Source organism: Vombatus ursinus, unplaced genomic scaffold, assembly GCF_900497805.2.
Source record: "Vombatus ursinus unplaced genomic scaffold, bare-nosed wombat genome assembly UNPS02014793.1, whole genome shotgun sequence".
Classification (NCBI taxonomy): domain Eukaryota; kingdom Metazoa; phylum Chordata; class Mammalia; order Diprotodontia; family Vombatidae; genus Vombatus; species Vombatus ursinus.
This window is the reverse complement of record NW_020954571.1, coordinates 23,847,037-23,859,248: the sequence shown is the minus strand read 5'-3', so window position 1 is coordinate 23,859,248 and position 12,212 is coordinate 23,847,037. Positions and strand designations below refer to the sequence as shown.

At 40.0% G+C, this 12,212-nt stretch overlaps 1 protein-coding gene across 4 annotated transcripts in view; it reads left to right on the top strand.

Moving 5' to 3' along the window:
• The window catches only part of NOD2 (nucleotide binding oligomerization domain containing 2), a 41,135-nt gene that overhangs the window by 19,041 nt on the left and 9,882 nt on the right, over positions 1-12,212 (top strand). For 3 of the 4 annotated variants that reach the window (XM_027869575.1, XM_027869576.1, XM_027869578.1), the window contains 5 exons: positions 1,793-1,876; positions 2,046-2,129; positions 4,333-4,416; positions 6,917-7,000; positions 7,140-7,223. The exons of the other annotated variant lie outside the window; for it this stretch is intronic. In XM_027869575.1, coding sequence (XP_027725376.1) covers positions 1,793-1,876; positions 2,046-2,129; positions 4,333-4,416; positions 6,917-7,000; positions 7,140-7,223 — 420 coding nt within the window. The remainder of the gene's footprint in view (positions 1-1,792; positions 1,877-2,045; positions 2,130-4,332; positions 4,417-6,916; positions 7,001-7,139; positions 7,224-12,212) is intronic. 4 annotated transcript variants of the gene reach the window in all.

Sequence of the window (12,212 nt, the reverse complement as noted above, 5' to 3'; positions counted from 1 at the left end):
TGATCTCCATGAGGGCAGGGGCTATTTTTTTTTAACTTTATAGTTTTAATACCTAACATAGAACCTTGTACATATTCTGGGTTTAATAAATATTTGTTGAATTTAAATCTATTTCTGAAGTTCTTCAGAACCCTTGGAGTTGTCCTGTAAGTAAAATTCCAGGGAGCATATTCAGATTAGTTACTTTCCAATGTATGATGGCTCTATGTATTATCTACTTTCTGATCTTGATTGGAAAATTGGTAAAAGAGAATGTGTCTGCTGATGGCCCCATAGTTGTTTTGTTTTTTTAATCAAGTTTAAAAAAATCTATAGAAATTATTTTTATCCTTGTTTTTTTGTTTTATTTTGTTGTGGATTTGTTGTTGTTTTGATTTAAGAAGGAGTAATCTTTAATTAAATGGGAAGGAAAAATAATGAAACAGCTACTAATCCTTATCCTCTGTTAGTTTTCTTAGGTCCTCAGTTCAAGGACTGATCATTTTAACACCATTCAGGTTCAATTGCCCTCATTCTACTTTTGGAGGTAGTTACATCGATGGATCCCCAGGCAGGAGGCGGGCAGTTTTGATGTCCAGAGTGACAGAGTGATGTCCAGGGTGACCTAATGAAATCTCAAAAGATTTTTTACACACAGAACAGCCTTCTATAAATTGGCTGTGGCTGAGTGTCATTTACTTAAACATATGCCAAAAGGAGTCAGGTGTGCCAAATACTGACATACAGATTGAGAGATTCCCGGGATATTAGCTATTGAAAGAATATTGGAGATTATTGTTTGCTCAGCTCCTATCCATGAAGCACAGGCATTTGCACTATTGGGACAAATGAAAACTAAATCCCAAGGCCTGTTGGTTTCACTTTTGCAACATTTCTCAAATAAACCCCCTTCTTTCCTCTGACACTACCACCACTCCAGTACAGGCCCTCATCACCTCATGGCTGGACTATTGCAGTAGCCTGCTGGTGGGGGTCTGCCTGCCCTAGGTCTCCCCATTCTGATGCTCCACATCCTTCACTTAGCCTCTAAAGTGATTTTCCTAAAAAGCAGGTCCAATCATGTCACCACCATCCCATTCCCTCAGTAAACTCCAGTGGCTTCCTATTGCCTCCAGGAGCAAGTACAAAATATTCTGTCTGCATTCAAAGCTTTTCATAACCTAGCCCTCTCTTACCTTTCCAGTCTTCTTATACTTTACTCCCTGACATGTACTCTTCAATCCAGTGACACTGGCTTTCTGGCTGTTCCACAAATGAGTTGCTCCATCTCTCAGCTTCAGGCATTGTTTCTGTGTGTCCCCAGTGCCTGCAATGCTCTACCTTCTCTCCTCTGACTACTGACCTCCCTGGCTTCCTTTAAGTCCCAACTAAAATTTCACCTTTTACAGGAAGCCTTCCTTAACCCCTTCATTCCAGTGCTTTCCTTCTGTTAATTATTTCCTATTTATCCTGTATATAGCTTATTTTTTCTATATTTGTTTGCATATTGTCTCTTCCATTAAAGTGCTTACACTTGAGGGCAAAGGCTGTCTTTTGCCTCTTTTTGTATCTCCAGCACATAGTGCCTGACACAGAGTAGGTGTTTAATAAATGTTTATTGATTGATAGATTAAGATATGTTTAGGTCCATTACTAATGGTATCCAAAGGATTGGGTGGGGGCATCTGAGGAATCAGTGTTCAATGGAGTGGATAATTCTTTCCCTATCAGGTGTCCTATGAAGACCCTTTGTCTCATTTTATTTTTTTCCTTTTTCTTTTCTTTTTTTTTTTAAATTTCTTTTCTTTTTTAGCTTGAGAGATAACAACATTTCTGACCAAGGCATCTGCAGGCTGGTTGACCAAGCTCTGCAGTGTGACCAATTTCAGAAGCTTGCGTAAGTAGGGCTTCCATCATTGAGTTTGATCTCAGCTCCTTGGAGTATGGGTTTCTGTTTTTGGGAATGGGGTAGGTACAAGTTAAGAGGTGAATGCAGATTTGTTCCTGAGATTCCTGTTTGTGCCAGCCTTCCTTTCACGCTGTGTATCTCTTGTGAAATCTTTCAGGTTGTTCAATAACAAGCTGACGGATGACTGTGCTCACTCTTTGGCCAGCCTTCTCAAGCACAAGCAGAACTTCTTGGCATTGAGGTGAGGAGAGGGGATTCATTTCCATGAGAGATCCCCTAGTTCCTTACCCCAAGTTCCTGATAATGATTTCAAACTTGAGCTAAGTAAAAAGTAAGAAGGAGTGCCCTGATCTAATCAATTTGGGGCTGCTCCAGAACTTGTGCTACCATATAATGATTTGAGATTCCAGGATTCATGGAATGCCTGATTATAGGGTATACCAGGCAATTCCTGGGACAGTGTGATATCCCGTAGGACTTGTCATCCTTGTGATTCTTTGGTCTACCTCTTCTTTGCCCCACCCAGGGAAACAGTCCCTGGGTCATTTCCCCCTGTTCTGTCTCTCATGCAATCTGGGTGCTGCGTGCTAAATTACTTTACTGTGGGCACTGTGCTAAATTAGTGATAATTACAGGTTTGTTTTGAGATTTTACTGTAAATTGTGATGCAAGGTCCATCCCACAGCACTAAATTGAAGGTACTTACCTAATCAGGCTTTCTGTCTTTTTTTTTGTACAGAAATAGTAACTCTGGTTAGTAGTAGCTTAGGCAGCATAAACATTAGATGATCTGTGCATCTCTGCTCTAGATCCTCCCAGCATGAAACTCACTTGATCCCATTTGTGCCCTTAGTTTCCTAAGAATTTGTTCATTAATTTCAGTTAGCTTGCTTTTCTGATTATGTGGGAGCATAGATTTAGAGCTGGTAGAGGTCTTAGAGGCCATCTGGTCCAACCTTGTCATTTTAACAGTGATAGAAAACTGAGGTTGCCTGTATATGGGAAACTGAGGCCCAGAGCAATTAAGTGGCTAGCCCAAGATCACAGAAGTAGTAAGTGGCAGTGTCAAAATGTGAATCCAGGCCCCTGACTCCAAATCCAGCCCTCTTTCTTCTGCACTACTCTTGTTTTTAAAGTTTGGAGAAGCATTAAAAGTTAGTATGATCATCTCCCTCCTTTGTTGTTTGTTGGGCTCAATCTTATTCACTCGTTCACCTACTCTCATTTTCTTTTTTTGTCATCTGGCCAATTAGCTGAGGTATTCCTAAGTGAGGTCAAAGTTGAAGGATCAGTCCTTATGCAGTGAAATTAACAGCAAAGAAAAAATGAATTCATAGACATAGGTTGAACTCCTAAACAACTTTGTATAATTTGAAATAAGAGAGAATTTAGAAAGAGCATTGGGTTTGGAACAAGAGAACCTAAGTTCAAATTTCAGCTTTGCAACTGAAGCAAATCATTATGCCTCTGGTCCTTGGTTTTCCCATCTATAAAATAAGTGTTGGACCATTAGATGATTTCTGAATTTCCTTCTAACTATACCCAACCTATCTGATGGTCCTAAGCCCATCCCTGTTAAGTGAAATGCAACTCAGAGCATGTGCTCTGTGGTTATCGGGTGGATCAAGACCTTCCTGAAGAGGCCCTGGGGTTTTTGGATGTGGCTTCTGTCTTCTGACTCCTTGATGCTTTCCTGGTTGAGTCCTTCCCCTCTACTTTGGCTAGGTCTCTGCTAAATTCACAGTGTCACTTTCTGGGGCATAGGGGTAGCAGGCTCAAGGAGTTTATAAGAAACATACCTTCATTCTACCAGCTCTTAATGCAGATATTCACATCTTCCTCCCCTCTCATCTCATATTCCTCTCCAGAGCATTTTGTGATGGGTAAATGTTACCTGCAGTCAGATTCCAGAAGAGGAAAATGAATTGTAAGAGATTAAGGATTGTCTTTGTACGGGCACCAAGTCAATGACTAAAGCAAAGAGGAACATGACTCATCTTCTCTAGTCTGGCCACTTCCCTTATGGTTGGGAAGAAACCACTGCCTATTTTGACCCTCTCTCTCTCTGTGCGTCCTTATACCCATTGTACTTTGCTTGATGTTTTTGTTTTTCTTCTTGTTGGTAGAAAATGAAATTATATCAGACTTTCAAACAGGCCAGAATGGTCAAGTTAAGAAAAGACTAGTTTTTCTTGTAAAAGAACAGTGACTAAATCCAAAGTCAATCCAGGAACTTGTTATCTCTCTCCTCTTCTGGCTCATCTGGCCTCCATAAAATGAGCCTGTTGACTTCTTTGACTTGGAGGAGCTAACAGGAGCCATATCCAGGTTTTCTGTGCTTTGTAAATCTTAAAGCAATGTAGAAATGTTTGGAGTTAAGGTGATTATAATTATTCCTGCCTGCCTTTCAAGTTGTGTGGATTGAGATTACTTTTAAATTCCAGGTTGGGGAACAATCACATTACTGCAGTAGGAGCCAAGGTGTTGGCAGAAGGCCTGAAAGACAACAATTCTCTTCAGTTTTTGGGGTAGGTTGTGCTACCAGGAAAGGGACGAGGAGACCATTCAGAGCCTCCACAGGTCAATCTTCAGTTGTTTTAAGTTTCATGCACACAGGTGTGCACGCACATATATGAATGCGTGCATGCATATGTGCATGTGTATGTATGTGTGTGTGTGTGTGTGTGTGTGTGTGTGCATATTAGAAGTCCATTTCAGACCCATAGAAATAATTACTAGATGTTCCTCAGAGGGTAAGAGAGAGGACTGACCTTGTGACTATAATTCACCACCTCATTTTGGTCCTTGGCAGCTCATTTTGGACATCTTGCATCGTTAGGAAACTTTTCCCCCCTAACATCAAAAGCCTCAATTTTTCTCTTTGCAACTTATGGGTTTTGCCCTCTGACCCAAACAGAACAACTCTAATCTTTCCTTCATGTCAGGGGCATTAAAATACTTGATGATGGCTGTCATGGAAGCGTATATTTAGAACTGGGAGTGTCCTTGGAAGTCTTCTAGACTAACTCTTTTACTAGGATGGGACTACACCCATGATTTCATTTATGTAGAGGAAATTCCCTCTACCAGTGGGGGAAGGGAGCTCATCTTATAGTCACAGAAAGTAGCCTGGAACATCAAAAGGTTGAGTGACTTGTTAAGACAGGATTTGTTAAATGTAGGATTTGAACACAGGTCTTTCTGACTCTGAAGCCAGCTCTCTCTTCTCTATGCTATCCTACCTCTCTGTAATCCTTTTAAGTAGTATAATTATTGGTATAACTCACAATTATGTCAAGCTTTTCTCATGATAATCCTTGAGATAGGTAATGAAATTATTATCCTCATTTTATAAGTGAGAAAAATGAAACCTTAGTCCTTCATTTTGTTAGGTTTCAGCAGATAGAAAAGGAGGCAGATAATGAAAAAGGGAAGTTGAGTTACAGATTCTGGCTTCTAGGCAAGAGTTAGGATCTAAGGATACCAGGAAGTTTCAGTGAGTGTGTTTGGCTGTGAGATTGAAAGGATTCCCTCTCATGCATGGCATGCCCAGAGGAGATAAGGACTGAAGCGAGAAAATAGAAGGCTGGGAGTGGGGAGAGTCCTTGTGCCTGCTTTCTCTCTTAGCATAGAAGCCCTATCATGAGGCCCATCCTTACCTGCCTCAAGACCTAATTGCTTAACGGTATTACCAGCCTGTACATACGTATATGAATATATACATACATATATACACATATATACACACACCTACACATACACACACACACACACACACATATATGAATGGGAGTCTTGACTTAGCAGCAGTCAATGTGGAAAAGGCCCCAGGGTGGGTCAGCTGACTGCTAGCTGTATAGTTGTTAACCCTCTCCCCCCCAAAAAAGTTAATGCTAACTTCAGGGACGTTAAAAGTAGACTCATGTTCTGAACCAAGGAGGTGACATTTCATTTTGTTTTGTGTTGGTCAGGTTGCGTCTGTAGTACTGTGTCGAGTTTTGGCTAACATGTTTTAAGAAGGACTTCAGTAAACTGGTGTATGACAAAAGTTGGGTGGCTAAGATGGTCAAACGTGGTAGGATCCTAGATTAAGGACCTGGATGGGACCTCAGAGGCCATAGTCTAACGTCTTTATTTTACAGGCAAACAGCAGACTGAGACTCAGGGAGTTTAGGCAACTTATTCAAGTCACACAAGTAATAAGTAAGAGAGATGAGATTGAAGGAATGAAGGAAGAGGTATGATGAAAATAAAATCAACAAGACTTGGCAACTGATTGGATATGTGATGTGAAGGAGAGGGAAGAATTAAGGATGATGTCAAGATTTTGAGACAGGATGGCCAGGAAGATATTAATACAAAAATAGAAATTGAAAAATTAGGATGAAGAGCAGATTCTGGAGAAAGGAGTTCTATTTTGGACATATTGAATTTGAGATAATGGCAGGAAACATCCAGATGGAATTGCCCAGCTAGCAGATGGAAGTGTGGGACTTGAGTTTAAGGTAGAATTTGGGGCTAGAATCATAGATTTGGGAGTATTCTACATAGAGGTGATGATTAAAACTCTGAGAAGAGATGAAATCACTAAAGGAGATAAAGAACAGGAGGGATGAAGTGGGAGCTTTCTGGGATACTTAGGGAGTGAGAGGAGGAAGAAGAATCAGTGAAAGCCCAAGAAAGAATGGTTATAGAGGTGGAAGGAAAACTAGGAGAAAGTAATGTCATTAAATATTCACATTCAGCATGAAATTCCCATGTCATTCACTTAATGTTAAATGTACCAAGATATTCTCAGGCCCTGCCTCTTTATCTCCTTAGGAGTCCTCAGCCTATGTTGGGTTGGAAAGAAAATTCCCTCTTGATTTTTTCATTTAAACATCACATTATTACATTGTATATTATAGTCCCTGGAGGGGATGAAAGCCAAATGGAGCCTTGTGAATATTTGAGATGGTACTTTTTCTTTCATCTCAAATCATGAGGTGGAGTTATTATGCTGGTTTTTGTTGGTGTTTTTCATTTCAGTCTCTGGGGCAATGCAGTGGGAGATGAAGGAGCCCAAGCACTCGCATCTGCCTTGCATGACCACCGCAGCTTGAAGTGGCTCAGGTAATACTGGAATTTTTGTCCTGTTGGAGAAAAATTTGGGGTGGGAGAATTTAAGGACAGAGGAAATGGGGCAGCAGAGAAATTGTGTTAGGGTGGATATCCAGTGACTGTTGCCCTCTTGCTCCTGTGCTCTGTACAGCCTGGTGGGGAACAACATTGGCAGTCTGGGTGCCCAGGCCTTAGCTCTAATGCTAGAGAAGAACGTGTCACTGGAGGAACTCTGGTAAGTGTTAAATGTTTACTGTATCCTTATGCCAGGGAGAACTCCCTAGCCACGTGGGGCAGAAAAGTACTCAGGGCCAGGGCATTTTATGTGACACTCAGCTTCTGATTGGCTGCACTAATGGAAGGGAGAAGTTATTTGGGTAAAGAGTAGATAATCTATTCCCAACTTATGGGTAATTTTAGAATGTTACAGTCCTACTATGAAGCCATTTGATCCTGGTGCTCCAGAAGGAAAGATTTAAAGAGAGCATGAGATGTTATAGATATCTGAGAAAACACTTATTTGCCAGAAAAAGTCTGCCTCAAGTCCAGGGTGGCCATTTTTACTGAGCCAGCTGGTTAGAAGGGGAATTGCCCCACCTATAGTCTTCTCTGTCTTTGATTTTTACTTTCATTTTACTTCATTGCAACTATAATTCTTTCTTTTTTTATTTTTATTCACTTCTAATCTTACTTGGTAACCCTACGGAATCTATTGTAGGCAGAATCTACTTTTTAAAAAAATCTAGGTATAATTATATAACACAAACAACAACTTACATATTTTTCTATTTTTTCAGCCTTTTGACTTTGTTGTAATACTTATTGTTGTCTCATGGAATTATTGACTTCTATTTGGTCTATTCTAATTTTCAAGGAATTTATTGTTTGAGCAAAATTTTGTACCAATTGTATCATCTGGCTAGTAATTACTTTTCCAATTCTTTCTTCCATGATTCTCATTTTTTTTCCTTTAGCTCTCTCATTTCATTTATTAAAAAAAACTTTAATTCTTTAAAATAAAATAAACTCTTGCTTTATCTCTTCCAGAAATTCTACTTGAATTTGTGTCCAAGCTGTGGTTTTCTTTGATGTTTTGCTTGTAGATGTTTTGGAGTCATTATCTTCTGTATTTATATTTTGAGTGTCCCTGTTACCATAATAGCTTTTTATGGTGAGACCTTTTTTTTTTTTGTTAGCTCATTCCTCCAGCTTACTTTCTGACTTTAGACTTTGTATTAGTACCAGAATCTAAGCATTTATGGAGGAAAGGTCTGGGATAATCCTCTTGCTGCTTTCTTGGGATATTTGTGTTGTGTTATTCTCGGATCTCAGGGACAGTTCAGGCCAAGGGACCTGAAAACTTTCAGTGCTTTCAAAGTGGACTGACCCAGGACAAAGGCTGCCCACTGTTCCTCTGGTCTGAGCTCTTTAGTTCTTGACTTGGGTTTGCATCTTAGCAACAGTAGATTGCTGCTAGACTCAGCAACTTTCAGCTAGCTGGAAAGCTGTTGGTTCAGAGTAGTAGAACTGTGGGCTTCCTTTTGATCTGGATTTCTTCCCTGGTTATTTCTTTTCTTTTCTTTTCTTTCTTTCTTTCTTTTTTTTTTTTGGCAATTGGGGTTAAGTGACTTGCCCAGGGTCACGCAGCTAGTAAGTGTCAAGTGTGGTCAGAGGCTGGATTTGAACTCAGGTCCTCCTGACTTCAGGGCCAGTGCTCTGTCCACTGTACCACCTAGCTGCCCCCCTGGTTATTTCTTTGTGCACTTCAGAGTGGACTAGTACCTAGAACTGAGATCTCGCTCTGTTCCTGGGGCTCCAAGCCACACAGCTCCTGCTTGTTTCTCAGTTTGCTTCTTGCCCAGTACACTGTCTAAGGTCTGTGACCATGCTTCTGACCTACCATTGGTCCTCTCCTCTGTCCACTGTGGTTCTTTGATCCATAACTGGGTAGTGGGTGACACAGCTGACAGTTGGCACTGTTTCCACACCTTGACCAAGGTCATAGTGGCATGGTATGGACCTGGAATCTTGTCTTGACCTTAGGCAAGATCCCTGGGTGCTGGAATGCTCTGAGAGTGCACACCTGGCCAGACCCCATCCCTAGGTCCATAGAACTCTCTGTCTCCTTTTGTTGACCTGGGCTTGACAAGTCACTGTGACTTTTTCTTGGATTTCTCCATCAAGATTTGGTTAGATATATTTTATAGATGTGTTTGGAGGAGTTATTTTTTTTTTGGGGGGGAAGGTGAGCTTACTGTACTTCTTCCTGCAACTCCACCATCTTGTCTCTATCCCTTCCCCCCAGTCCCTTGTTCATTAAAAAGTAGGTCTTAGAGCACCTTCTGTGCTCTATGGTCAAAAAATGGAGTACAGACCAGATCAGAATGGGAGGGTGAGAGAATCCTTTTATCACTGATTTATTATTAGTTTTTAGAGAAGAATGTTTTACTTAAAGCAGGTGGAAAACAAGGCAACTTTGAATGAGTTATCATTGATCGTAAAGAACTCTGTAAATCCCCAGAGTTGTGGCCCAGTAAGAGGAGTCTTATTGATGTCTGCATAAATCCTATCTTTTTGTCTTTTTCCTGTGTTATTTGCTGATTTCAGTGGGGGCTGGGATTGGGAAGCTGAGGATGGTTTTCTCTCTGTTGTTCTTTATGGCTCTCTAGAGCTTTGATAGTAGCCCTATCCTTTGCATAGGTTTTAGCTTTGATACAGGAAGGGTACTGTGGTGTATTGCAGAGCACACTTGACTAGGAGTCAGGAGAACTGGGCTTATGTTCCAAGTCTATGACTGATGAGCTGTATGACCTTGAACTTGATCTAGGCACTTAGCTTCTGTCTCTGGGAGCTCCTTTTATAAACAGCTTGCTTTGTGAGCTGTAACACGCAATATAAATAGGATTTATTTTTCTTATCATTTTCAGAGCAGGTCCCTGGTGATTTAGAAAACATATGCATGCCCATCCATGATTTGATCCATTTTCCTAACATTCCAGACCAGCAGTCAAGCAAAGTTAAGGACAGAGGTTAAAAATGATAGGAATTTGAACTATCATCTACCCCTGACTACATCATTGATGCTTATGCAGTAGCTTTTTCTTTCTTGTTACGCTGTTATGTTGTGAATGAATGTTACAATGAGTTTATGATCCTGAGTATTTTGAGTGCTCTTGAAAACATTGTAGAAGGCTTTTACTCTGATCCGGGTTGGGTTGAAAATTTTGCGTTTTATTTCTCCTTATGCCATAACTGCTATTTCCTCCCAAAACACCTCATCCATATTTTGTGTATATTTATATCCTCACATATTCTTTCTGAGAGAATATAAGCTCCCTAAGGGCAGGGAGGTTTCATTTTTGATTTTATGTCCCCAGCATCTATCCCAATGCCTGTCACATACTCGGTGGTTAATAAATGCTTGTTGATTGATTGACTGGAAACCAGGCTTGAGAAGACCTTATAGAGCTGTATAGTAAAAGGGAAGCTGACCCAGAGTGAAAAGTGAGCCGTGAATAATCTTCATATAACCTCTGAATCATAGGGTCACAGAATCTCAGAGTTGGGAGAAACCTCATAGGACTTCTAGACCAACCTTAAATTAAACATCACCTCAGCAGTTAGTTCCAGTTTATTGATTAGAATCAGATCCAGAATTCAAGTTTCCATTGCTCATTTTGTTTTACCTTTTGAATGGTAAAATTATCACAACAGATGTCAAATTATTAGCAGCTTTGATATTGGCAGAGAGAACACTGTAACAAATGTCTTGATAATTTGAAGTCCCCTATCACTATTAAAACATGCCTAAATGCCTGGCTTGTGATCTGTTTCCTGAACATCTAATTTATTTCCTGTTTCTTTCTAGGTGGTCTGTAGCATATTTCCTTAAATATTTTTTTTCAGTTTTTATTGAGATCTTTTGTTTTTACGTTATCTTCATTTACAAAGAGATCTCTCTCCCTCCCCCAGCCAATGGACCATCCCTTATAATAAAGAATTTTTTAAAAGAGAAAGAAAGTTTGGTAAAATTAACACATTAACTAAGTCTGGAAGTATATGCAATGTTCTATACCTATAGTCCCCTACCTCTGTAAGGATGAGAGGGAGATGCATTTTCTTCTTTCTCCTTTGGGGCCAAACTCGATCATGATAGTTATGCGGAATTCAATTTCTTTGATGTTGCTGTTGTGGTTGTTTCCATTTACACCACTGAAGACACTTTCTAATATTATTTTCATGTTCCTGCTTTTTTCACTTTTCATCAATTCATATTAGTCTTTCCATGAGTCTCTATTGTCCATATCTATTACTTTTTATGGTACAATAATATTCCACTCAATTCATATATTACAAGTTGTTTAGGCATTCCCTGTTGTTCTAGTTATAATATTGCTTTTGTTTCTGCTTCATGTTGACCTTTACCCATAAATTCTAGGCCCTGGATTTTTGCATATTCTTTTCCAGTCAATTAAATTCATAAAGCATTTACTATACATCTACCCTGTGTTAGGCACTCCCTGTTAGAGGCAGGTACTCTGTTAGGTACAAAGACGAAAACAAAATGGTCCCAGCTAGAGCGGCTTACATTCAACTACTATACAGATAAATAAGTATAAAATATATACAAAGTGGGGGAATTGAGAAAGCTTTCTTGTAGTAAGTAGGCAGCCTTTGAACTGAGTCTTCGAGGGAGCTAGAGATTCCAAGAGACAGTGGTGAGGAGGGAGAGGGTTCCAAATATGAGGGACAGCATGAGCAAAAGTACAGAAGCAGAAGATGAAGTGTGATGTTTGGAAAACTATATCATACTATAATGTATGCATACATACATTATATAACTAGACATTAGTGCATGCATAGTGAAATGGTGGCCGATTTGGAAGGTCAGACTGTGAAGGACTTTAAATGACAGACAGAGGAATCTATATTTCATCCCAGATCCCCTAAAGATTCTTGGGTGGGGGAGAGATGTGGTTAGGATATATCACGTTAGCAGCATCTCAGAGGATTGACTGGAGGAGTAGGGAGCCAAATTAGTGGGCTACTTCACAAGTCCATATGAAAGGTAAAGAGTGTAGATGGCCTTTTGATTATAGGACAGCTGTGCAATAAGAGCTACATGGTCTAGAGAAATGGTGTTATGTAGTGAATATAGTTTTGGGTTTGGAGCCAGGACAATCTGAGTTTGATCCCTGCCTCAGACACTATCAATATGACCCCA